A 27,451-nucleotide genomic window follows, 5' to 3' on the forward strand; every position below is an offset into this window, starting at 1 on the left:
CTGATGACACAGTTTTTAATACCACATCATAATAGCACGTCAATCTTTAACACAACTACGTTAAGAGTTAAGGGCTAACATCCACCTAAGCATAGAGCAAGAGTAAGAACAAGCTTCCCTCAGAGGCCACTGGAAAACCAAAAACCTACCACTTCTTGTCAGAAGTGCAGGGACATCACGGGAACATCATCTGCTGAAACAATTTGTGCAAGTCAAAACAGAACCAAAAACGTTCACGTGAAACAACTGTGAGTGGAAACACTGGCAATAGTTAAGGTGCATTACAGACAGAAAACAGGCTCTCCATGTTAAAAGCTGTGAGCAGTTTCTCCACTATTAGTATGGTGTTGTGCCTGATACTCCTAAATGCTAGAAAGCACCACTCCTTCCGGAGAGTTTCACATTTGCCTGAAGAACGTTCTTTGGCAAATTTAGAAAGTGATAACAAGACTATGAAAACTAGTCACAAAAGTAGCCATGTTTATAAGAGTGCTGACGCTTTTGTTTTATTTTTAATGTTATTTTAAATGGCAGACCCCAAGTTTTTAAAAACAAGAAACGGTAAAGGCAGAGGCCAGTATTTGCTTCTCAACAGGCAAGGTCATTCACTCGCTCTGGATTTTGACCATTAAATGCTATTTTGGGATGCAGGACTTCTAAGTTGCCAAATACACAATCTAAATGTCAGTTCTTACCCCTCCTCCCCCAAAGAAAAAAAAAAAAAAACACCAACCTGAAACCAATATCTTTCCTTTCAAATCTTACTCTGAACAGGTAGTGCTAAAATGGGCGAGAGCAGCAGTCTGACACTTTCTCTTTTACACCCGAAAGTGCCTGCAGTAGGTATATACAAACCACGGCCGGGCATGCACGCAAGCCCCCGCTGGCAGCCAGGAGGAATGCTCTTAGGACATTTTGCCCCTAAAGAAACCATTAGGCTTAGATGTCATCTGAGCTGGACACCTCTGTTAAACGGGAGAAAAGCAGCTGCTGAGGCCCTCCTGAGGCCTGTCAGCAGAAACTTTCTGTGAGTGAAGAGCACAAAACCCCTGCATATATCCATCAGCCTTTGTGACTGTTCCCACTGTAGCAGAACAAGCCACCTTCCAGACCGCGCTGGTCTCCTGGCAGAGAGAAATGTGTGGACATGTAAAGGAGCTACAAGCTGACTGACCTGCCACAGCTGGAAGCCTAAGGGGAAAAAGTATCAGCTACAGACAGGGACACTATTTGAGTGCGTTTACAGGTGCCTGGCAGCGTTGATACCCAGCTTTCCTAACAGGAGGCTCATCTCAATCATCTGACAGAGCATGCCAATGAAGAAGTCAGCTGAAAACGGCATTAGTCTCATTTTCTCTGCAAGAGACAGCCCAGGAATCAGTGATTCATCCCCTCAAATATTTGGTTACAGCCAACCATAATACTGCTTCATGATGGAAAAAGCCTCTCCTTCCCATGAAATAGAGCATATTGCCAAGCAAACAAGAAGTTCACACACATAAATGAGTAAAGACAGTTTCAGCTACTAAAACCACTTTTCCAGCTCCTATTGCTATTACAATAGTAAGACCAGTGCTTCCCGTCTCAAGAGCAGAGCAACACAGTAGCTCAGGCTGCAAGTGACACAGTAAAGCTGATAGCTTTTCAAATGCAAAAGAGTTTTGGACAGCAATCTCCTATTAAGGAGATAAACAACTAGAAATATTCTCTGCACATTTCTTTCTCAAAGAAATGATGCCCCTAAAAAGGAAGAGTTTGAAATACTTGTGATGCCAGTCAGATGAAAAGTTCAAACTATCAAGAGAAGGAAATACAGCTATGAATTGCTGAAAGTTAATCATCTTAGCTATAGGAATAAAGAGGGGAAAAAATAGCTGTTTGCAAATATACTTTCATAACACGGAGAAGATCTCAGTTTTTAAATGATTGCAGTAGGGGAAGAAAAGCAAGAACTTCCAATAAATTAAATACAATTAAAAAGTAAAGTTGAGACTTTCTCGGAAGACCACACTGAGATCAGAAAAGTAAAACCTCTAACGTGAAAGACTTGTGCAACTAAAAGAGAAACAGCCACTTAGCTTCCACAGCAGTCACCAAGCAGCACATGCAAGAAAGTGGACTGCAGGCTTCAGGATGAGTGATTAAACGCTGACTCTGTGCAGATTCTTCTGCATATATTAATTCAACTACAGAATATTGTGGGATCTAAAACAATCCCCCAATTCAATTCTTTCATTTTATTTAAAAAAAAAAAAAATCCTGTAAGGTTAACACTAGTGTGCAAATTCCATGGGAAACAAGCATTTACTTTTGTGCAATGCGTTACCATCCGCAGTACAGCCACTGCAGCAGTCCTTTTCCTTTTTGCTAATAATAGTAAAGGCATCAAAATCCAAACGCTGACTGACCTGTGCCTGTTTCACAGAGAAGAGACAGATCATACCTCAGAGTATCCAGCTTTGGCCCAAGCACTTGTCAGAGGAAACCCCCAGAGTTGCACAGAGCTCATCCAACAGTTTGCGCTTTGACCCTGCAATCCTCTCTCATAAGTAATCCTAGTTTAGTCACAAAACAGGTAGCAGCTGAAGGATCTGGTCTAATGTAGGATCTGTTTTTATACTGGTACAAGAATGCTAAAATTAATATCTGGATTTAAGTGAACTTCACTTTCTTACCTAAACTTAGTGTCTCTAGAGTAGGACTGGGTAAACCCAGCAGCGACAGGAAGAGAGTCTTGCCCTCTCATTGCTGCCCAGGTTTTGCCTTATCTGTAGTTAAGGAGAGATCAGTCCCCCAGGGGGTTCTTCAAACACCAGAGACTGCTCTGTTACAGCTCTTTTCGAAACAGAAATTAAAGTACTTACTACCTCCCAGCTTTCCCTGCTTTCCCCCGCTGAGCTCATAATTTCTCTTCTCACAATTGTTTGGATAGAACTGTCCTTTGTACCCTGACCTTTAAAAAAACCCTTAGTTTTGCTTTTAACTCTTAGCAAGTCTCAACAACCTATTCAACACCAGTATCAATAAACGAGAACATGACTTCCAGATTCATTATCCCCCAACTTTTAGAAGAGTCTTTACTTCTTTTTAAAGACAAAGATAGAAGGAGAGGTTCTGCTCTTAGCTTTTGAGGTAGATGAATACTTTCTTCAAGATAATGATCTTTTTTGGAAAAAAAAAAAAACAAAAAAAACCCAAAAACCAGTGCTATCCGAAAGCTCCAGGGAAGTTTAAGGAGAGATATGCCTCCAGCAGGCTGGTGTTGTAGAGCTGTAGTAGACTCAGCACCTGCTCAAGGAGCAGAGTATAATCCAGTGTTTCAAAAGCAACAGGACGATGAGGATAATGGCCTATAAATGCCAGGGAACTCTAGTCCTACAATGTGAAGCGATGCAGGCACACTAGATACAATTGATTAGCTACATCACGTTAAGTTTTGGCATCTGGACATTTATTCAGAGGCTTAGAAATCAATCCTTTGATCAATTCAGGTTAATTGTCCTTAACGCCCCCTTAAAGTTTCAGACTTTGCCAGCAATGAAGGAATCTCCTAATTTTGACAAAAAAAGTTCAAGACATCAGGATTCAAAACAAAGGCTTAAGACGTTCCAGAACGGAGACAATGCTGGGAGGAAAGCGTGAAGATTCTCCATTGGGCACCAAGCAGAGGTACAGAACTGTATAACAACAACAACAACAATTTTTTTTTTTAAAAGGAAATTTAGTAACAGTCCATTCCAGAAAGTTCAACATTTTACTGTATTACTATCCATTTTCTTAAAGTTTTCTTTGAAAAGTTTTCTTAAATTTCGGAGAGATCAATTCATTGATGCGCAGGTTTTTATTACCAAGAAACCATAGCAAGAAACGTACCTCGTATAAGGCACTTCATCCGTTAACAAAAAATAAACTACTAAAGCACTCAGACACAATCAGAGATTGAGCAGTTCAAACACAATCACATAATGTAGTCCTACTACAGGAAATGGCTATAGGCCTATGCTAACACAGGGGCAGCTGAGTAATCAAAATGCTGCCCATAGAAAGATTCCACAAGTAAGGATTGCTGGCGGTAGATGCTCATCAGTAAACCACCAGCTTCGTGTAATGGCGCTGAAATGGTGAAATCCCAGGGTTCTGCTGTTTCTTGTCCATAAACTAACCTTAGAGCTTCCTGCCTTTTGCTTCTCCTAAATCTGTGTTCAATGCCGTGGCTTGTTTTCAAAGAAAGATTAGGTATAGAACTCTGTAGAAGGCACAACGGTTTCCTTGTCTAGACCACAGAAACGAGCCCAGCTAAACAGTATGACTAAGCTATCACGAATGCAGAAAAACACTGAAACATTTTGGATGTGTGAAGGATTTTGATAACATTGCTGAAAAATTCAGCGATGTCTCAGTTGGAAGCTTGCATTGTCAGTTGTCAGACAACTGCCTAAGATAGCAAATCACAGAGCAAACAATGTCTAGAACCTCCTATTCTCAGCCTCACCAAATTTGTCACTTGGCGAGGTTGGCTATCATCTCAAGCACAAAAAAATAACATTGTGGCAGGAAGAAGGCCAAAGACCGTTGGCAATTCAAGCAGCATCAGAGGATGGCCCAGTCTTTCAGTGACAGTAGCTGAAAGCCAGTTTTGTGACCTTCCTTGCAAATCATGCAGAGATGGCAGTTGTTTGCTATTTTAAGTTTTGGACCAAACAGAGAAAGTAGGAGGTGTCTTTTCAATTCTCTTTCCTCCTGTAAGCGGATACAATGACAACTGTTCAAAAGACTGCTCCCTGAGCCAAATATAACATGTAGGTCACTAGGTTAGCTAATTTGCCTTAAAGGCACTCAGAGGAAGCACAATCCCTGCCTCTGGGCTTTGGGGCTGAACTCGGTAGAACTTCACATACAACTCCAGGAAGGTCACTTGAACTCCTTATCTCACTCATAAAAAACAAGAACACAACTTTATTTCTCACCATTTGCCTGCTTCAGTCCTGGCTTGAGGACCTTCTGCTCTCTGCCCCACTACAAGCCCATCATGAAAGTATACTCCAAAAGAGATCCTGACATTGGGTAGATGGTCACGTATCACAGAAGCACGTATGTGAGCAGCAAAACCAGCAACGCTAGGTTTCACAGATATTTGTCTCCACAGAATGAGCTCCCACATGGATTCTTTGACACCGAGTAAGTAATCCAGCTCACACTGCAATCCTTCATCGGGGAATAGACGGAGGTGGGTGGGAGGATTAACAGAGACAGGTCCCTCTGTCCAACAGCTTTTTTTTGCCTCAGCAAAGCTTATAGCAACATAGTATCTTTGAGGCCTGGGCCTGTATGAGGAAACTCAGCAGAAATTGGCCTGCAGCTGAGAAGAGGAAGGGGAACTGCCTGAGAGAAGAACAGCACAAGTGAGCAACGGTTGGGAAGCGGACTGAAGATGGGTGCACATGCGTTTCAAAAGGCAGTCTAAAAGTGGTTTAAACAAAAGTGTGTTCCCATTTTATTTCATTATGGATGTGTGTCAAAAAAAGGCAGATGGCTCAAAAATCATTTGAGGCTTTCAAAAATAATGATGACATCAGGAACAAGAATCACTGTCATTTTGGACTTCTCCTAAATAGGTTCTTGAGGAATTTCAAAAGGGTCACAATTTCAGCTTTTTTAGACAATGGTATTTAGATATTATATTGTCAAATGTCTCAAAGATAGACCAGGGTTAAAGTTCTAAACAGACTAAGATTTTTCCACTGTTCAATTTTTAATCTTTTACACCACTGCTGATACACTGACCAGAATTTTCCAGAGCGCAAACAAATATATCATTTTGCATTTATTGTCATAAAGAGAAGAACATTTTCAAAAGTCATGAAGAACTTTAAGCTTTCCTCATGTCACCAGATAGCTTTGCCTTTAGGCGAGAGAACCACAGGGAACCTGCCGGGTTTTCTATTTTCAAGATCACTTTCCATGTCTCACTCTGCCTGCAGGCAGAGAGAGAATACACACAAATGGTACAATCTTCTGAAACAGGTTAGAGGGCAGTCTGTGAACTACATGACTCAAACTATATTAATACCAGTTAGTACGCATGTACTGAAACAAGCGATCCAAAAAGCCAGGTCAATACCGGAAAATACTTAATTCAAAACGACACCAAATCTGGTCCTTCTCATTGCGTCCAACAAAACACCCAAGATGTTCAGAGACTCAAAGCCAAAGTGAAGTGTTTCTACAGCAAAAATGGCTTGAGAGAAAAGTAACTACAGTAGCAAGTGTGTTGCATACTTAGAAACTATTACTTCTACAAGGGGAAAGATGTATTTGGAAAAGGATGGATTTCTGGTCATTGATCACAGCAAGTCATTGAACCCTCATTAATAAACGTATATGAATAAACAGGGAGTGGTACATTTGAGTATCCCAAAATGACTATTAATACAGAAAGCTCCCATAGGAGAGTTGGCAACACTTCTACAGCACAAGTTTGGCCACCATAATGGTAGAACACAGTACCAGATATCTACGAGCACGGCCAAAGATAGATCATGATCCACAGGTCAGTCACAAAATCTAGGAATCATGCTTGAACGTTTGACTCATATTAGGCCCCAAGGATACAATGAAGAATAGCAAAGGAAAAAAAAAAAAAAGATCCTGCTGGCACAACTGCTGCCATGACATAGCAAGTTTACAGTCACTGCATACAAATCAGGAAGGGAAAACAAAATAAGTCAACAAGACACAAGGAAGTGCAAAGCACAAAATGACAAGACAAAATTCTAATAAGACACTTGAAAGACAATGAACCTAAGAGCAGTTTATGTGCCTGCACTACTTTAAAGCAACGAATGCATTCAAAACCTACTAAGCAATCACCGTTTCGGGAGAAAAGAACAGTACAGAGAATTTAAAATGCTAAACACAACATACTGACAATGGAGCAGAATAGAACAAACCTTATCACTAGCTCACCTTCAATTCTACTACCAGCAGATAGTACTTTAACTTGCTACCTCTAGGTTGAGGGGGAACTGTCATAGTGTATGTGCAGAGATCCATGTCATTTTGTGACCACATCAACAAACATTTAAGTGACCTAAAGAGAGCAACAAGAGAGGTTTCAAAATGCAAAGCATTATTAGCTACGGGAGATTTTTAATGTGGAAGGAAACATGAACACAAAAGCCTAAAGTAACAGAACAATAAGTGTTCTATAACAAATCACCACACTTATCAGCAACCTATTGCTTTGGCTACTCAATATCTTTCATGTTATTCCTTCTTAATCTTCAAGAACAAAGCTTATGGGAAATCGGCTTTGATATCACCTGATGGGCAGAATATAAGAGATGTCATACTGTACAGACAGGAATCAAAAGATCACAACTAATTTATTTCAGACCGTAAACTAGCATGGCCATCCATGAGACTCACAGCAAACAAAACATGCTGAGAGCCAAGACCTCTGATGTAAAAATACTGAAAACATACCACAAAAGAACACTGAGAAGCTGTGCAGAAACCAACCTATCCTTTCTAAAAGAAAAAGCAAAAATTGAAAAAATATATACACATGGAACAACATAAAGCAGGATTATGAGAGCCACTGAACAATCACTGAAATAAAAGACCAGAGAGCAGGATATCAAGGCAGTTAACAGATGAAGCGTTGCGGTTGAACTCCATACATAAGAGACTGAAGGTGAATAAAAAAAGCAAATGAAAGACTTAAGGAAACCAATAACCCTCTTTTCCCAGAGACGCACACAGATACTATATTAGAACATAAAGAGAAGGAGTAGAATATCTGACCTAGAGATATTAGCAATCTAAAAGTAGGTAACTAACTAAGGCTAAGCTAATAAAGAACAAGCAATAGCAAGAGTAACTACAGGAGTTGTATACGATACAAAACACTACATTAAAGTATGGGAAGCTCCTTCAGGATATAAGTGATGGAAAATAGATGTTAAAAACCGTCAGAATTAGCAGGGTCTTCAAGAGAGTGCTTGGATGAAAAGGGGAAAGACAGCAAGAAGCAATCACGCAACTACAGTTGTGCTGCAAGCATTTGAAAAAAATACAGTAAAGGCAACACACAACCTATTCAACCAGACTTACAAATGAGAACAACTAGCAGTGAATGGGGCACAAAGCAGGAACAGTAATGACCTAAAGGAAGAAAAACAGAACGCGGTGCCAAGACTACAGAAGAATTCTCTTGCTGAGTGGGCTTGGGTAGAGGAGAACAAAGACATATGCAAAAGCACTTGAAGAACTGCAGGCCAGATTTAGACCAGAGCAAAGAACAGATCAATTCTTTGCAGCTGGATAAATCTAGAAGAAAAATACACCAACAGCATCCTCGACTCTGAAGACGCTATGACAAGTTTTGAGAATGCCTGGTCCTCCAGAAATTGATAGCTAAATGAATGAGTCCAAAATAGCAGAACAGAATATTTCAGATTGCTTGTGGGTGATGAGAATACTCACCTTTAACAGTTTTGTTTAGTTTAGCAAGGTAATAGCGAAGGTTTGAATACTAAGAAGAGGGATACTAAGAAAGGGAAGAGTTACAGTAGACAGGAAGACGACAAATGTATTTAGGTCTGCACATGATAGTGACCTCATAGTATCGGTCAAGATGGATGTATAGAAAATTATGAGTAAAGTTGAACTGAAATGAGGATCAGCACAAGACAAAAAAACAAATCAAAAACACATCAACTGGAAGACAAGAGACAAGGATGAAAAACCCAAGACCAAGCTGAAAAAACCTCCTTGATTATGTTGAAGAATGCATATACTGACACAGACTTTAAAAAAAAAAAAAACCACAGAAAATAGTGCGAGTCTAGAAGGTTGAACATATTTAGAGAAAAAGGCATCTCTCGTGGCTGTGACCAAAGTTTTGTCACATAAGGAATGCTGACAAATTAACAACTGACTACCAAAATGAACTCTGGGGTTGGAGTGGTTACTGAGAGATTCAGAGTCAGATTTAGTAGTAACAAAACAGGAAAAAAAACACTGACGCTCAGGACTTGCATCAAGAAGGTACCCAGAAGGATACCGTACCTCCTGATACATGTCATAAAATAAGGATTAGCAATAAAAAATTAGAAGGAAAAAAACAAAGATGCATGTGATGGAAACAGTGACCAGTAGAACAGAATCAAAGGCCTTAGAAACAAAGGCAAGTTTGATACTGTGATTGTGCAAAGCAAGGAAGAGACTTGTTCTGTAACCACCAAACTAAGAGAATAAAACAGTACAACAGTGTTACAACACTAGTACGCAAGGTGCCACTGCCTAATCTTTTGTTCAGGCAAGCAAAAACAAAAGATCTGGATAAATAACTGCATTTTGTAGCCTACTCAATATCTTCATATTTTCTCTGTAAAACAGAGAAAAGTTATTTGGGAAAAATGCTTTTAAAAACAAGGAGCGGTAAATAAGGTTTTCAGGATTCAGACTGCTTCCCTTAGTAAAAACATATTCCTGGGCTAAACAAAATTCTTCTGAACGCCTCTTGGTTCCCAAGAGATCACAGAGGAGCACGTCATTTCGTCTTCTGTGTACTAAAACCCAATTCCTTTCAACGCGCTGCAGCAGAGCTCTTGTTCTGCAAGCCATAGAAGTACCAGGAGGCTCTCTCAGGACCTGAGAAGTTGGAATACCTCGCTGTGCCGAACAACCGCAGCTCTCGGGAGCACAGTCCCAGCACCAGCAAACTCCCGCCTCGTGCAAGTTTTGCAGCTTGCTTAGGCAAGCTTCTAAGGTTACATCTAAACCAAGCTCTGCTGCCGGGGCCTCCATGCAGAGCATTCAGCAAGCGTTCAACCATGCAAGCCGCCCAACAGAGCGCAACGAAAACAGAGCCTCATCTTGGCCCCTTGCCTTTTTTTTCTTTCCTCCTCCTTTCTTTCTTTTTCAATCACACACAGAGAACTCCAGCTATGCAATTTGTTCCGCTAAACGCCACGGCAGTACCTGCATAAGCAAGGATTACTCCGGCGAGCGAGGGTCACCGGCCACGACCCGGGGAGCGGAGCTCGCCCTTCCGCGGGCGCTGCCCGCCGGGCCCCGGCCCAGCCCCGGGCTTCCCGGCGCCTCGCCCAGCGGCGGCCACACGCGCAGCTCCCGGTAGCCCGCGGGGAGCGCCCGGCCCCAGCCGTCGGCAGCGCCGGGCCCACCGCCCCCCGCAGCCCGGCCCGGCGCTGCCCCTTCCCCGCCGCGCCGCGCCAGCCCTGCCCCCGCCCCGCCCCGCCGCAGCCCCCCGGCCGCGCCCGCGCGGCTACGCACCGGGGCCGCGCGGCGCCCGCGCCCCCTCGGGCCGGCGGCGAGGCAGCACCGCTCCTTTGTGCCGCCGCGGCGCGCGGCGGAAAGATGGAGGCCACACACCGACCATCCCCGCCCCGCCCCGCCCCGCCCCGGCCCGCTCCGCCCCCCGCCGTCGCCCGGGCGACCCGTCCTGCCCCGCCCCGGCCCCGCCGGGCAAACCTCCGCCAATCCCGGCGCGGGGCCGCCTTGATGTCACCTCGCAGCCAATCGCCCGGCGCGTTCCTGATACGCGCGGAGCGGCGGCGGCTTGCGCTCCTTCCCGTAAGAGCGGCTAGGATTGGTTAGTGGGGGAGGGGCTCCCTGGGGAAGAGCTCTCTCGATTGGCTCTCTCAGGCGGAAGGGGCGGGGCAGCCGGCGGCGGCGAGCGAACCGGAGCGGCCCTGCGGGAGGGGAGCAATGGCGGCGCTCTAGGCTGGGTTGCGCGTCTTGCTGTAACGGGCTGCCGGGCCGCGGTACGTGCTGGCGGCGCCGCCGCGGCCGCCGCCCTGGGCGGGGTCGGGGCTCTGAGAGTGCGGGGGCGGGCGGGGCCAGGCGGCGGGGCCCGGGGAGCGCAGGGGGCCGGGGCCCTGCGGCGGGAGAGCCGGGAAGAGGGGCGGCGCGGCGGCGCGGGCCGGGGAACAGGCCCTGCCCGCCCCGGGCCTCCTCCGGGGAAGCCTGCTTCCCTCTGCCCGTCTGCGCCAGCCCGGGAGAGCGGGGCCGGGGCCTCGGTGATGGTCCCCGGCTGCGGCGCGCTTGGTGGCGGGCTCAGGGTGCGCTCGGTTTGGCGCCCTGGGGAGGCGCTGGGAGAGCTGCTAGGCGTTTGTGACAGCAACGTGTTGACTTACCCGTTAGCGATGGTGGTCTTAACGTGTTGGAAGGTGTACGCGAATACCAGAGATACCGCCTCTGCTGTAGGCATGTTCCAGCCTGAGCAATGACAAGGACCGTGAGTTTTTATTTTTAAATACTGGGATCGTTACCATCTACTAGCACAAAAAAGTCCAGTTTACTGCTTGGAATTCTGTTGCTGTGCTGCTGAAATGATGACATCTAACTTCTTCGTTAAAACATAGTCACTGGACAAGAAGGTTAATAAAAGGGCAGCTTCCAAACACACGTGAAGTATTTTTTCTGGTTTGGAAGACTTTGTGGATATATATGTGTGTGAGATGCGAGAAAGAAAATACTGCAGCAAGATTAGCAGACCTCTAAGTGTGTATATACTTACATGCTTCGCTGCATCTTTCCCCCCCACCCCGTCTCAGTGCCCCAAGATGAGGCTGTCAGTAGAGCCATCATTTGATAAAATGTTTCATTAGATGCTACTCTCCAGGATTATAGCGAAAGTACTTTAGTTCTATGTCGCATCATAATTAAATCCTAATCTATTTCCACTGTGTTACAGTATGTTGGCTAAGTGGCTCAACCAGAAGGCAGATGGTTTGCTATTGAAAGCTTTAGTCCTGAAATGATGCTGCACCCTTGCTGACTCTGTTTCTTCCTTTTGTTTTTATGATTTTTTTGTCACCATTGTAGACATTTCCTGTCTAAAGGACAAGCTGAAATGACACAAGTTGGGAACAAAATTATCTTGCTTGTGCAGCACTTCAGTAGGAAAGCTGATCTTGTGGTTAGGAGCTATATTGAGGAGAGAGTTTCAATTTTCAGTTTCTCTATGGATTTTCCCCTCAAGCCACCTTTGGAAATGACATTCCAAAGAGCACATGCACCATGCTTCCTGGAAATTGGACTCATCTTAAGGGTGGGTTTTTGTTAGATTAGAAAAGGAAAATAACCAGCCCTTGACCTCTCTTTCCTTTCTCCACGCTTAAAAAGAAAATCTGTTTCTTTTCTTTGCCTTGTTAGTTCACATCTTACGAATGCATCGTGTTTTAGTAAATATTTGTACAGTGCTTAACCTGGATCTCTACTAGGACCTCCGTTTGTCATTTGTGATACAAGTAGTAGGCCACAAAAGCATCAATTTCTGTAGGAATTTCAGGACTGGGCTTCCTGCAGGAATGGTTCTTTGTGGTGCAAAGGAAGTATGATACACTAGTTCCTTCCATTATTTTGAGTTATTTCCTTCTTCTCTGGAAGAATATAGGTACTCAGTTCTGTTCCAGTGTGGAAATGCAGGCAGAGCTAGATCCTAAATGCGTAAGACTTAGCAGTATGTGGCAGTTATCTGTAGTCCTTGAGGTACTTGCTGAAGCTATATCAGGGAAATGTGAAGAAAACGGAAAAGTGTGATGTTAGCATAACTTTAAATGAATAGCTATTGATCCTATGTTTGTATTGTACTCCGGTATACAGTCTTGAAGTAAGAAAAAAATAAGTCAGGAATAATGCCTCTCATAGCCCATAGAGTGGACAGAATAACTTGAAGGAGCCAAATAGGACTTGCACAAGCAGTCTATCGTTGTTTCATCTTGGAGTTATAGGTGTCAAGACCATGAATTTCCTTCTTAGGATGTATCTATGGAGGATTTGCACCCTGGGCCTGATACTGAAATGGGATATCTGCCCAGTACTCAAGTATTACCATCTCTTGAAGTGGAGGGCAGATATGTTAAGTGTGAAGGAGCTGTACTCACTTGGTCTAGTAACACTGCTCCAGTCTTCTACTCCCAGCCTTGTTGCAGCCAGAGAGAGTTCCCTCTTCCACTCGCCTTTTGGGTTCTCTATAACCCTGCCAAAGGACTTAAATTTCTTTTTTTTTTTCTTTTTTTTTTTTTTTTAACATCTAATCACTGTTAATTTCCACCACCACTCTCTGCAACATAGTTTACTCAAGTCTAGCTCTAAAAACCCTGGTTCTGAAGTTTCTTCATGCTACCTGGATGCTATTAGAGTGAATAGGAGAGGCAAGCTCTGACCCTACTTTCTCTGGGAGTGGCAATTACAATAATGTCCACGTGGGGACAGTAGGTTTGAGGTGGGGCATGCCAAACTGTTCTTTGGGGATGATGCACACATTGTCTTCTTGACACGCAGCGATGCAAAAAGGTTTTGGAAGATTAGAGAGTTTAGCTGCTAATTTCTGAAATCACTGAAAATAGGCATACTACTTCAGGTTTTCACGGGATGGGCAAAAAACTTATGTAAAATGACGGCCGAGTTTCATGTGCTTTCTCAAGAGCAGAGAGGTGCAGGAACTGGAAGAAAAGTGTGTAAGAGGCTCTTTTTCTTTTCTCTTTTTTTTTTTTTTTTCCCTCTTTTTTTCTTTTGCCAAGGTAAATCCAAGATGAGGTAAGGAAAGTTACATTGTAATGTCACTTCTAGTTGTCTGCCTCGGGACACTTTCCTAACAGGGAAGACATAATTATGAGAAATAGTAAAGAAGGGGTAATAGGTGGTTTGTCTTACTAGTTTTGCAGCGATTAGGTATTTTGACCAGTGTTTACTGGTCTTTAGACAACTGAAATTATTATTCACCTCCTAATGTTATGGGTAATTTTACTGGTGTGAAAGGTGTTCTTCTGTGTCTTTAGACTGCAGTGTAAGAATGTAGCATCTACTTTATATCTCGATGTACTCATTCATCTCCCTAGCTCTGAAAGTATCCTACAAGAGATGTGAATTGGGTAATGTTTTTTTAACAATTTGTATCAAATGTTATTCTGTATTTGTAGTTTCTAGGCTCTATTGCTTTCTCGTTAAAAGAATCTTATAAGTGCAGCAGCTCTGTTTTTCAGGATAGGTAATAATATGCCTCGTGCGCTGACAAGTGAAGTCAGGCCTCTGGTGTCTTGTGTTTTTGACAGCCTGTTCCACAATGGATGGGGGAGATGGTACTGCTGACCTTGTGATTAACAAGAGGTTTGTGTCTGAAGCGGAGCTAGAGGAGCGGCGAAAGAGAAGGCAAGAGGAATGGGAAAAGGTTCGAAAACCTGAGGATCCGGAAGGTATGGGGCATATTTTAATGACTTTTGGGAAAGAGATTCAGGAATGTTTCACTTGCTTGGAAAACAGAAATAGAAGGGTAATAACTTGTATTCTACAAGTTCAAAAGATTAAGTGATGAAGAAATTAAGAACTGTTGATGACTTAAGTGTGTCTGATATATAGTCTCATTTCTTGGTTTCTTCCTTTCCTTCAGAATGCCCAGAAGAGGCATATGACCCACGTTCCTTGTACGAAAGACTTCAGGAGCAGAGAGAAAAGAAGCAGCAGGAGTTTGAGGAGCAATTTAAATTCAGTAAGCACCAGTTTTTTCCTTTTTTTTTTTTTTTTAACTGAAAATAAGCGAATTGCATATTCTGTCTGCAGCAGCTGTGTACATCACCTGACTAAAAGGACATGTCTGTGTGTCATGTTTATCTCTCAACATTATTTGAGATTTTTAGAAAAGTATTGTAACGATATTGTGTTTTTTAAAAGACAGTAGATTTTCCTGCAGATAATGTATTATTCTCTGCACCAAGGCAACACTGCGCACATGTGAAACTTAGGAGTTGCTTGCAGTTATTAAGCTTCATTCTTGTAAAGTCTGGAATACCAGGCTTTAAACAAACAAAACAAATAAAAACAAACAAAAAATTTTGACATCAGTTCATGGTAAAGTGGAAAGGTAAGCTGATTTCCTGACTCTGAACTCATGCTGTAACACAAGACCATCTTGCATGAATCAATAAAAAGAAATCCTGTTCCAGCCAGCGTTACATTTCTTACCCATAATTAGTTGAGTCAAACTTCCGTAAGTGACTTGAAGTTAATGTTAACATTCAGAGGAAGTAAATATGCAGGAGTTTATTCTTCAAAAACTGGATGCTTAGCTCTTGTGGAAATGGACTGAAAAACCTAACTTCTCCTGATGTTTAAATTTCTGGTTTTATAGAAAAAGTCTTTGCATTTGTATCACCTCTGTATGTGCTGTTGAGTGCAAAGATGATAATGAGAACTAGAAAAGTATTAGTCAACCATTTTGGAAGAAAGGGGACTATTGACTCTATCTAAAGAGAAGTGAGGATGATGCTGTGGGACTCCGTTTTAAGGTGGGTCCTAATCAATGTTGGTCTTTAGCTGGAAGCCTTATCCTCAAACTATTGTGTTTTTTTTTTTTAAGTTCCAGTATGCATAAATAGTTTTTTTGTGTGGCAACAAGAAGAAAACTGTAGGACAAATGGAAACAAATGGAACATTTGTTTCCATTAATTTTGGTACAGTGTTTTGAGTTCTGTTAAATACACTCCCTGATTCTGCAGATACTACCAAGCACAATACCAATTACCATAATGACCTTACTGATTTTTTTTTTTTTTGTAGTAGATACTAGTAGAATCATTCCTGCAGCCAAATTGCTTTGGGAGAAGATCATTGTCGGGATGACTATGGACCACCAGTTTACCTAATCAGAGTTGAGACAAATTTGGCCTTCTGTGACAAGTTTTGTCCCTTCACATGCTTTCATTTCCCTTAAAATTTCCCTTATTTCAACTATCCACAGGAATTTTGGAGGAATAGGAAACGAGTTCTGTTTTTCTGCGTTATCATTCTGATCAGTCAGAATTGATGACGGGACTTGGGAGAGCAAAAGCAGTAACGCTGAAAAATGTATGTCTGCGTAAGCACCCAAAATTAGTTAGTCTAAAACTCTTGTGTAGATAAAAGACAACATACAGGCTAACTATTCTTCCTTCTGCCAGATTATTCAGCATTGAAAAAATGTCTTCTAACGTTTACCTTTTTAAAATAAAATAATTTTACAATTTCATTATAGCATTTTGAATGAAAAATATTACCAATGTCCTCTAAATTGTCACTTTTAAATTTTCTTTCTGAGCAATGATGATAATCAAAATAAGGATAAACGGAAATGGTTTTCTTTCTCTTAAGTTGCACTACTATTGTTAGTGGTGAAAAGTACAAAGATGAGCATTAATGCAGGTCTTCAGCTGTCCCTACAGAATTCCTTCTGACCTACTGCTGTTAGAACTGCTTTTGAGATGGAGAGTTTCCATTTTACTTCACTAAACGTTTAATCCGGGTCATCTTTGGTGATGTGACTAAACAATTTATGTCCCGGTGGCCACCAGGCAACTGACGGCTAGTGGCCTAGGAGTTGAATACTTCTAATAGCTGTCCAGATTGCTTCCCTTGCCTTGTTGTATTAGGTCTGTAGTGCCTTCACTTTGTTTTAGGAAACTTGTAAACCAAGCACTGGAATGAGAGGCATCCGTGAGAGGGGGGGTTGGAGAAATAAGCCAAATACTGCTTTTAAGGCAACCCTTATAGAATAACAGTACTGAGAAACCTGCAATCTGGAGAACAAATGCTTCTTTCTACTAAATATTTCTTTCTACTAAAGGAGTATTTAGTAGGTAAGCTCTGCAATACCAGCTGTAAGAACCTCTTCAGCTGCTTCTCTTAGTTCTCAGATCAGGCAGCCATACAATGAAGTTAATTCATGTCACTTGGTCAAAAAGTGTCCAGAGTTTCGCTGCTTTTGCTGTCTGTCTGAAGAGGCCTTGAACAGCAATGAGTGGTGCAAGTTACTGTTTGGACACTTAGGAATGAGTTCTGCATTCCTACAGTTGAAAAGACTAGGGTTCAGTGTTTAAAAACTAATGTTAAAATTGATTTCTACACATCCATCAAAAACAGAAGCTTACTGATTATTGGTGTAAAAGGATTTATTAACTTGTCATTAAAGTGAATAGGACTTGACTACGCAAGCAGAGATTAAAAAATGTGTGGCTACCTCATGTGAAGGCCTAAAAATCCTGACATGGAATTCAATTCTAATAGAGGTATACAGGCGAAGATTTCTCAGGATGACTAGAAGCAGAAAGACTAGGTCTTTTTAAAACAGCATTTTTGTTATAAATATATTATTTTGACTGAGAGACATTGAAAATTTGCAGAACAGAAATTCAAAGACCTTCGTACTGAACTAGTGTGTGCTCTCCTTAAAGGAAGATAAAGTGTTTACATGTTTAGAGAGAATTTATTTTTATTTATTTTTATTTTGAAATTAAGACTTGTTTTGATTCTTTTTCTTAAACAGATGTTGATCTCTGTCAAATCTCTAGTTGTTGACTTTAAGGAAATGTACTTCCTGGTTTGAGGCAAGATTTATGGGGAGAAGTAATGTCTTTTTTCCAATTATTGGTTAATTTCATAGTGCCTTTTGAGGAGACAGGTTTAACTCACCGTCTAAAACCAAAGCAACAAATATATCATTGCTTAATGTTGTTATTCCTTGTTTTGTGTAACCTGTTCCAAATGGCAGTTCATAACTGAAGAAAGGCTGCTTGTGCGAAAACTTGGTTAATTTTCCCTAATTATATTAGCAAGTCTGGTAGCATTACACGGCTTCTTTCTACAGATTTTGCTTTGCTTTTCTCCTTAGTAATACTGTTGTATTCCAACTGTATTAATCTGCTGTAGTTTGTGTGCTTGAGTGTTTAAGAGCTCAGGCTTGTTAGCATCCGGTATCATTAACCAGCAAGTATTTTTACTTAATTGCAGAAGCAAGCAGATAGCTTATCCTTCGTGGAGTTTGCTTTGTACCCTTTACTTGGCTGCATAGAGTAACCGCTAAAGTATGCGATTTACTCAGCCACCCAGGACTCTACTCCCTACGTTCCCAGTGCTCTATACAAACTGTCCCACCTCAGCAGTGTTAGAAATGTCATCTACAAGATGTGGGTGGTTACCTACATTTTATGAGGCACTTTGAAATCATTGCATGAAAAATGCTGTAAGCGAATCGCTAACTAATGCGAGAGAAATACCTACTCTCCAAATAGCTTTAGCTTATAAATATGCATTCTTTTCCTTTATTCAGAAAATATGGTAAGAGGCTTAGATGAAGACGAGACACATTTCCTTGATGAGGTTTCTCGGCAGCAAGAGCTAATAGAAAAGCAACGAAGAGAAGAAGAGCTGAAAGAACTGAATGAATACAGAATATCCTTTGCACTGAAATGGCTGGCAGTGGTATATAGGAGGTTAAGAGACTGTACTGTAAGTTTATTCTGTAATTTGCAGTCTTCCTATAAAACCGCTGTACAGAACATGTACAGTAATACCCTTTTAACGTTTAATTTTTTTTTTTCATAGTTTTGATTACCCATATTAGTGTTTGGGTGTTTTTCCTCCCCACCATGTTCTCAATATTTTTCCTTTTCCCCAGTTGTTTTTTTTCCTTATTGAGAGTAAGAAATATCAAAGCTAAATGGAGAAAGTGAATTTAAAGGAAACATGGGCTGTAACTTCTAATCTTTTGCTTTTGTCCTTCTATTGAAAACCAAATATTATAGAGCTGTTTGTTTTTAACTGTATATTGGCTGTATGTAAGGTACCTGTTTGAAATAGTGTTTGAATTGCTCTCTCCGTTATTCATCTTGAAGTATTAGATATGTTTTCCCCTGCTGATAGCTGCAAGATGAGAAATTAAGAATAAGTGAAGCAGCCATGCAGACGTGACTTTCTTTCGGAAAGCCAGCACCAGAGGAGGCTTGGCTGCTTGAGATAATACAGTCTTTCAGGCAGTGCTAAGTTCAAGCCAGTTAGGATTTGCTGTTAAATGCCACTGTTCATGAAGATGTGCTGGAGAGCAATATAGGATGCTTTTTCTCTCTAATCTTTGCCGAGGAGGGGATGTTGGGAATGATTTCAGGACTTCTGCCAGTGCTAAGCTGAATGCTGTTTTCTTTAAGGGTCAGGCGGAGAAGTGGTTTACCTGATTTGTGCAGCAGCTGATGGTTCCTTTGTCTCTTTTTGAATCCTGATGAAAATCATCACTTTACATAGTCAGTGAACAAAGTGCAAGTTTTCTGGGATGTTTTGATATAAATGAAAGAGTTTATGGACACAAGGAAGAACAAAAGCTCATATTTATAAGGTGACCAAAAATAGTGAGCAAAAAAAGCTGAATAATGCTGGTGCTAGAGATTTGCATTACCATGTATGAGTTAATAATCTATAGTGGAGAAGATTTATAACTTGATTGTGAGTTCTGTGAAGAACGTCTTAAGTTCTCTCACCAATTTGTCTTTATAAAAAAGGCAATACTGTTACATTTTTTTCCTTCAGAAATAGGCCATAGCTGGCAGGTGGGTTTGGAATATTGCCTTGGTCTATTGGATCTAATGATGGGGTGTTCATGGGATATATTTAGGTTCTGTGATATTTGCTCGCGGGTCTGGCAGATGCAAGGATGTGCACTATAGGACTGTGCTGTAGAAGCAGCTGACAGCTCTAGTTAGGTCACGTACGTCCAGAGGGGAACTGTACCAGCCCAGAAGGAGTGTTCTGTTGCCTTGGATTAGTCACATAATAAGTACCCTGATCCCTGAATTTACTGAACAGGGCCTCTTCCAGAGTTAGTGCTTCTAACCTCAGTCTTTGCAGGCTTAATAGTGTCTTCTGGTTTTATATCCAAAGTCTTGCTGTAAATTAAACTAGAACTCATTGGTAATGGTGCGTGTAGAGGGAGATGCTTTTGTCTGAGGTCACCTCATCTCACAAAAAGCTGAATTTTGCCCATTCTTGTTCTTCGTTCCACCTTTTTCAAACATAACATTGCAGGCAACCTCAGAGCAACTTGCAAAGGGGCTCATCTGCCAACTTTTGGTAGTATTCTTTCAAAATGCAAAATATGTTCTTACAGCATTAAGCATAAGCAGATTGTTACTAAAGGTTTATCACTGTAGTGACAAAATGCACTAGGTACTGTGTAAAAACTGCTGCCTCTGGTGGTGCTGCACAATAGCTCTTCCAAACTAAAAAGAGGAATGTCAACTCAGTCGGTTTGATTATTTGGTCTTTTTCCTGTTATGACATCCAATTTAAGCTACCCAGAGGCATTTTAGGTAAAGAGCTACATCGATATTCTGTTACAGAGTTTTGTTGGGTTTTTTTGAGGTTGAACCATCATAAAGTCGTATATTTTAAGGATAAAAATGACTTACAGTATTTTAAAGCTGTTTTGAGCGTAAGAAATTTTTATGCATGTCTATGTAGAAATTTTACTTCATATTAAATGATTTTTTTCCCTTTGCTCCTTAGCCCTTCTTCATTTCCTGATTGTATTTAAAGATTTTACAGTGTTTTTTTTTTTTAAGCCAGTTCCAAGAAATGTTTGAGAGCAACTTCTTCTTGTCTTAAATATTATGCAAACATAGAAAGAACCCCTCTCCAAGAAACTTAGGCTTTCCTATAGAAGAGCTTTTTTAGTGCAGTTGACATTTAAGGTTGAGACATTTATCTTAATATAGTCTTACTGAGAGAGGACACGCTTTTGCTAGGTATAGTATTACATTTGCTAGTAATTGCAGTACATATAAAAATCTCTGAAGCTGGTGCTCATTCTTGTTTAATGTGCAGTGTCTCTGGTAGTTTAGGAGTATTAAGAGAATAGCGTCCTGGACAAAAGTGAAAAGCCCATAATATGGTATCCTTTAAAAGAAAAGGCTTTGGTTTCGTCAGCAAGGTTTTTGTAGTACGGTATTAGAAGGTAGCAGGGCAGTGAACATTAAGTGTGGAAGAGACAAATACTACAGTGTGTGGAAACGTGTGTTGCAGCAGGAAGCTATTTTGATTTTAAAAAATGAACTTTCAGATTACTTCTTCTAGCCACACGATGGCACTCCTGTGTCATCTTAAACAGTTGAACAGCATGGTTTTGACTGAGACGGTTGGTTGAGGAAGCAATAAGTTTGGGTTACTGATGCATCCTGAGGAAAATCAAATGAGGAAAGACATCTGAACACTCACAGTTCCAAAGTGATTGGTGACTTTGGCCGACGTGTTGTTTCAAAGCAAGATGTAAGAGTTTTTGATTAGCAAGTGTTTAGTGGAAAAGAAAAACAAACCTCTGCTACTTTAAATATGTGGTCCATCAGTATGAAAGTCTCTATCTAATATTGACATGTAACATTTGGCATACCTGGGAAACTCAGGGCTTGGTTGTGTCATCTGATCAATAGAACTGCATTCAAAGAAGACACTAATAGAAAACTAGCTTTAAGGTTATAAACAAATATCCTTTTAAGTTAGGCCGATTTTCCTTTACTACTCGCAACTGTAAAGTTTCGGAGAAGCTTTTATGACTCCAGTGGTACCTCATTAACAACTGTGATCTTTGAGACCTCATTTTGACATGCAACTGAATGTTAATCATGTTATAGGGGACAGGACTAGATACTGCCATAGGAGGAGATCTCTTTGGTGTGTTCACACTTCCAGGCTCTTTCTTATCTGATTTGAGAATCTTAAACTTCTGCATTATAGATTTCATCTGCGTCCCACCTTTTTTTAAGTCAGTTAGTTTTTCTGTGTGTTCATAGTCTTTTGGGTGAACGTTGAATTCCCATACACCATTAATCAGATTTGCCTCCTTCCGTTTGGAGTTAATGTTCAAACTGGCAGTGAATGAGCAATCTGCTTCAGTGACAACATTGTGGCCCTTGCAAAGAAATGGGCTGAGAAAAGTTAGCGTGGTAATTGCCAATACAGAAAACTGAACTATTTTGCCCTCCTGGTAGAGGGAAGTACTGGTTTGCCCATTGCAATTTTGGTCCAGTCCAAACTTTTTGTTTCTATTACCTTTAGTAAAAGGCAGGAAGATGTCCGTGTTTATGGATGCTGGACGTGCTATGTGTTTGCCCTTTCCTACTTCCGAAAAGAGGTTCCTGTTCTATGTGAGCTGTTGTTTGCTGCCTGGAGGTCTTTAAGGGGAGAGCTGGTACCTGAAGCAGCACCTAAGTGAAAAGTGTGAAGGCTCTTCTGGCCAGATAAACGTCATTACAATAAATCTATTTCGGTGGAGTATGTGAATGAACTTCAGTTGCTGCTGTCAGCGGGGCTGGCTAAATATATCAGAGAGGAAATGTCTGTTCTCTCCATTCCTTCCTTATTGATCCTTAACCCTTAATTCACAGCACTCTCACCAAAGTGGGAGTCAGTACGGACCCAAAGAAGGAAACTGAGAAGAAATTGCCCACGAAGTCAGTGGAAAACAAGAACAAATTCTCTCAGGCAAAGCTGTTGGCAGGAGCTGTGAAACACAGAAGGTTAGTTTCACACCTCTATAAATTCATGAGGATCGGAACCTAGTTATTAGTGTAAAGGGAGATAGGCCAAAACTGCCTCCAGAGAGTGAGGTGTGAACCTTAGCCCTAAAAAAAAAAAAAAAGGGGGGGGGGGGGGAATAAGAAAAGACCAGCCTTGTTTCTATAGGCTCTTGCAAGCTGTGGGGAAAACATGAAACAATTCAAATAGATAAGCATGTGTAAAGCAAGTGGGTAGACTTCTTCATTCTAGAACTGCCAAGCTTGTGCAACCTTGCTTTGGGATCCAGAGGCAATCTATTTTACATCTCTATTTGAAAATGTCAGTGTCACCTCACTCATGTAAACTGCTGAATTATGCAAATATGAATCAAATTATTTTATCTGTGTCCAAAATTGTTATTTTGAATTGTTGCTGGGGGCAGCATGTGGAAGAGGTAGGTTATGAGAAAAGAATCTTGTGTACTGATCTGATCCTGAGGGCAACAGGCAAACTTCCCTTGTTTCTCGCTGATTTGCATTGATACAACACACCTTTCTATCACAGAGAGATGGTAGTTGGGTTCAGGGTCTGTTTGCTGTTTGGCCTTGGCCTGCAAACATAGCTGCTGATGTGCTGCAGATTATGGAGAAATTAGGTATCGGGCCAGATTTGTTTCCCGTAGACCAGTCATCTCATAATTAAGACTATCACTGACATCTAGAAGTTGAGTTAATGTTTTTGAATCTGTCCCAGACAGTGAGAGATTCTTTCAGAAGCTTCTCTTGTAAGGCAATGTTTAGTTCCCAATACAGCAGTAACTGTTTGCATGTCTGTGGAAGCTGAAGTGTGCTCTTCCAACACCTAATGTATGGTTTTTGGATAGTTGTTTGTTTGGTTTTTAGGGCAGAGGAGAAAAACCCTTGACTGATAACACATAGCCAACAATGTTTTCTTTTCTCTATAACTACTAGACTTAAGCCAGTAGGATGTAGAGAAAGAGCTGGCATGTTCTTCATGGCACATCTGAAGTCTACAGATGGCATCTGTTTGAAGAGACCGTCTTAAAACTAACGTGCCAATGCCACCACAGACTTTTCTTTGCAGTCTTCTATTTCTGCAGAGCTATCATCTATTGCAAACTGGCCAGGATCAAGTGTAGCAGGAGTTCAACGACTGCTCTCTGGGTTGCAGTTTGCCTTAACTGGCTTCTACTCTCTGCACAGAATAACCTTTCATCTGTTCTGCATGTTTTGACAGGGACGGAAAAGAATTAATACGTAGAAATGCTGATATTTCATCACTGGAGTTCATCACAGCTGAGTTTAGGAAGCATGTGTTAATGCAGATGGCTTAGGATTGGGAACATGCAAGGGGGAAAAAACTGTGACAAGGAAGAGCTATAGAAGATCTGAGGAGTCAGAAGTCTGAGTAGTGCTCCATTTCTCCAGTACTGCTTTGGACCCCAATAGGATCCCTTTCTCTGTTAGGTCAGACGCTGCAGCTGCATGTGAAATGCTGGAAAGCTTCCTAGGCTTCTTACTGGGTACAAGATTTCAGAAGTCTTAGAATAGGCCCTCTGGGTGCTTGAGGGAGGGTAAGAAAACCCTGGAAGGGGAAAAACACTGGTGTTACACCAGCAAGTGGGGTAATCGTCCACTTGCTACTATTCAAACATATGGTCATGTGGGTTGGCTGAAGCTCATGCAGTCATCCCTGTGGGATTATTTTCAGCTGGAGAGGCAGCCCTGGAGTTAGCTCTGTGTTACTGTACAAGAGATCTGTCTTGGATTCCTAGAGGCATATTTCTGTTTCCCAGGTTAATAGGGGATACCTGTAGTGTAGGTATTGAGTCTTTCCAGGATTCTGCCATGTTCCCTGAGGGCCTTCAGTTAACAACAGTTAGAAATGGTAATGGTCTTCAAGGGACTCTGCTGGAATTCTCTGTAGCGTTTGAAGCAAAAAAAAAAAAAAAAAAAAAAAAAAAGTAACATTAACTTCATGGTAATCAAGTGGCTGCTCCTGAGGAACAAGACAATTCCTTATTTGTTTACAGTTCGGATGGTGGTAACAGCGTGAAGAGGTTGAAACTAGACACTGACCATGATGAGAAGAATCAAGGTATGTCCTGACTTCTGCATTAGGGAAGCTGGCTGCCTCTCACCTGAATTGCTAACTTAATTACCAGTGTTAAATCTGATAGAGGGTTTGCTTTTCCCCTCCTTCATTATGCAAGGCAGCACAGACTGGATGGCATGTTATCTCTTCAAGCACTAGAAATGGTAACTAGAGGCACTGACAGATGTTGCAGCCATTATAGAAAACAGGCCTAGAAAGAAGCTCTATGGGTCATCAGTCCATCCTCTGCCTAAACCATTCCTGACAGATATTTGTCTAAGCTGCTCTTAAATCTCCACAGTCAGAGACTGTGCACCCTCCTTAGGCAGTTTATTCTAGTATTCAGCTGATTTTACCCTTAAAGTGTTTTACCTGATAACTGCTGTAAGTCTCCTTAGCTGCATTTCAAGCCTAATGCTTGTCATCTGGTCCACAGGAGACATGGAGAACAGATCATCCCTTTCTCTTCCCCCTCCTGGGTTGCCCCCCCCCCCCCCCCACACTCCCCAGCAGCATATGCTGTATTTGTGTACATCCACTATCAACTTTTCATGCTATGAACTGACCTTGTCCATCATGAAATGAATTTCTTTTGGAAAATTATGGCCAACTATAAGGAAAATGAAGTTGCGTTTCAGTCTTAGCTGTCATGGCTGCAATTGACTTGCTGTCAAGATACCCAGACGCAAATAGGATGAGCTGCAATTGTGTAATGACAACCCAAGGCGTTTTCTGAAACTCCTTCTGTTCAGTTAACTTTCAGAACACTGGAAAAAATTAATTAGCTTTGGAAGATTGGAGACATTGACTAGCAGAGCAGTGGAATGAAACTTTTTCCCAACTATGCTATTACATGGCAAAAAAATTCAATTACACAAAGCAGAGCTATTTATTCTTATTTAGTGGGCTTAGTATTTGACAAGCATCAAACTGACAACTTCAGAATAAAAATCTGTAATACTGGCACAGAGCTGGACTTGAACTAGTGATGAGGAAAAATCCCTTGAGGTAGCAAGTCCTCCCTGTCAGAATAGCTTTAGTGTAGCATAAAGCTGCCTTATGCTTTAATTAAATCCTGCATTCATTCACTGCTGATGTGGCAATAAGCAGGTGAATGACACACAGCTGTTCCTGTGCTGCTAGACTGATTAAAAGACCTTTCCTGCACTCTGGTTTTTGACTAAGGTACCTTTCTTTCAGAAAAACCATCCGGTGTTCCCTTGGGGAGCAGCTCAGTGGGAGGCTCCACAGTCCACTGTCCCTCAGCAGCAGTGTGCATTGGGATCCTGCCTGGCCTGGGCGCCTACTCGGGAAGCAGTGATTCGGAGTCCAGCTCGGATAGTGAAGGCACTATTAATTCCACTGGAAAGATTGTCTCTTCTGTCTTTCGTAGCAACAGTTTCTTTGATGGTCCATAACAAAATCCCTCCATGTGTAATGTAGTGCAAAGTATCTTCCAAAGCCCTGGTGGATGCTTGATGCATCCTTCTGCCCCAAATATAATCTGCCTAGCTAACCTTTCAACTTTAAACCTTGGTATCCTCAGATTCTTCTAAAATAACCCATGGAATCCTTCCCCTCCCCCCCCCCCAACTTTCCATTTCTGGGTGCATACTGAGCCTGAGAGAGAGGTTACCACCCTAAACCAGAGGGCACACCTACTAATATAATCAAGGTCTGGGGATAGGGAGGAGAAGGCCTTATCTTTTAAATTTCTTAGGGAAAGAAAAAATTTTCCTGGTGATCTAAGAAGTTTATACAAGACTAACAGGCAAAAGAAAAATTTACTTGAAGCACTGAAGTCTTGTAGAAACAGCCATGTGTTCTGTTTTAAAATGTCATTTTTATTCTGTATTTGAGAAATGGGGGCAGAATAAAAATCAAGCAGATGGTGAAGTGTAGATTGCCATGACACTGTAAAAAAAGTTTTAGTGTTACATGATTAAAGACATTCTGAATGCATTTCTATCCTAGCTTGTGCCATTCATAATTGTTCCTATCCCATTAAGCAATTTCTGCTGTACCCAGCCAGCCCTTTGCCCAAACCACCATCCAAGAGAAGTGCAAGCCAGCCTCCGACAAATGCAGAGGCAGTGATGTAAAACTCTCGTTCTGAATGAGTTCAGAGAAACTGTAGCCGACTGTTCTGCTAAAAACCTATTGCTCCTGTACGAGCACTTGAAAAGACGTTCAGCTTTTTTGTGATAGCTCCTGAAGAACGTGAATACAGAGCAGGTGGGATATCAGAGTTCAATCAAACCTTTTTGTGTGCAGGCACACAGCAAAGAACTCTGTCCATCCTTCTACTGCAAAGGATGGTAATTACTAGAGTTTTTTAGGACTTAAGAAGCCTTAAATGGGAGTATTTATGGGTGGTGTGGACAAGGGATCCAGTAATGAGCAATAAGCAGGCTGTGAAAGCTGAGGACCCCCCTCTTTTCATCTCTACACAAATGGTGCTGATGGGAGGTTGGTGGGTTGCAACAGCTAGACTTGGCTGCTCAGGAGTGGGAATTTCTTTATGACAGTCTCCTACGTGGCAGTCCTGCTCTACTTACTAGACTCAGAAGTGTCTGAGGTTCTGAAAAAATAGGTGGGAGAGGGAAAGCTGATGTGTGCATACCAAAGTGCAATTATCTGAATGTGACACTGAGTGACTGGGAAGGCAGCAGCTGGAATAGAAATGGTGAGAGCTGTACGATCCCTGCCTTACCTCAAGGGTTGAACTTCATCCTGGAGGGAAACAAGGAAAGTTATCATTATGCTGAAACTATCCTTAAGTGTGCAGCAGAATGCAGTGCCCTCCCCAAGCCTCTCCAGCAGGAATACAAGCCTCAAGGGGCAGAGTTTTGCTTAGATTGCTGGACACTGAACCTTTTCAGTGTGGCTCAAAATAATGATGCCAGCATTGCCCCATGGTCTTTTGAATTTGAATAGATCACAACCACATGCCTTTGCTGTTCACAAAACCCTGTCCCGAGACAGGGGAATCAGTGAATTATTTAGCACTGGATCC

General features: G+C 41.8%; 2 protein-coding genes across 3 annotated transcripts in view; one reads left to right on the forward strand and one right to left on the reverse strand.

Moving 5' to 3' along the window:
* Positions 1-10,436, reverse strand: part of RSPRY1 (ring finger and SPRY domain containing 1) — a 41,471-nt gene extending 31,035 nt beyond the window's left edge. Inside the window, exon 1 of one of the 2 annotated variants that reach the window (XM_068955709.1) lies at positions 10,300-10,436. The gene's annotated coding sequence lies outside the window, so the exon portion shown is untranslated. The remainder of the gene's footprint in view (positions 1-10,299) is intronic. The other variant, XM_068955710.1, reaches the window with a different exon arrangement.
* A 239-nt stretch (positions 10,437-10,675) lies between these two features.
* Positions 10,676-26,397, forward strand: PSME3IP1 (proteasome activator subunit 3 interacting protein 1). The gene is made up of 7 exons (XM_068955371.1): positions 10,676-10,790; positions 14,085-14,225; positions 14,420-14,518; positions 18,110-18,231; positions 22,207-22,340; positions 24,374-24,438; positions 25,636-26,397. The coding sequence occupies exons 2-7, from the start codon at positions 14,096-14,098 to the stop codon at positions 25,851-25,853; spliced, it is 768 nt and encodes a 255-aa protein (XP_068811472.1). The 5' UTR covers positions 10,676-10,790; positions 14,085-14,095; the 3' UTR covers positions 25,854-26,397.
* The last annotated feature ends 1,054 nt before the right edge of the window (positions 26,398-27,451 follow it).

This window comes from Struthio camelus, chromosome 10, assembly GCF_040807025.1.
Source record: "Struthio camelus isolate bStrCam1 chromosome 10, bStrCam1.hap1, whole genome shotgun sequence".
Classification (NCBI taxonomy): Eukaryota; Metazoa; Chordata; class Aves; order Struthioniformes; family Struthionidae; genus Struthio; species Struthio camelus.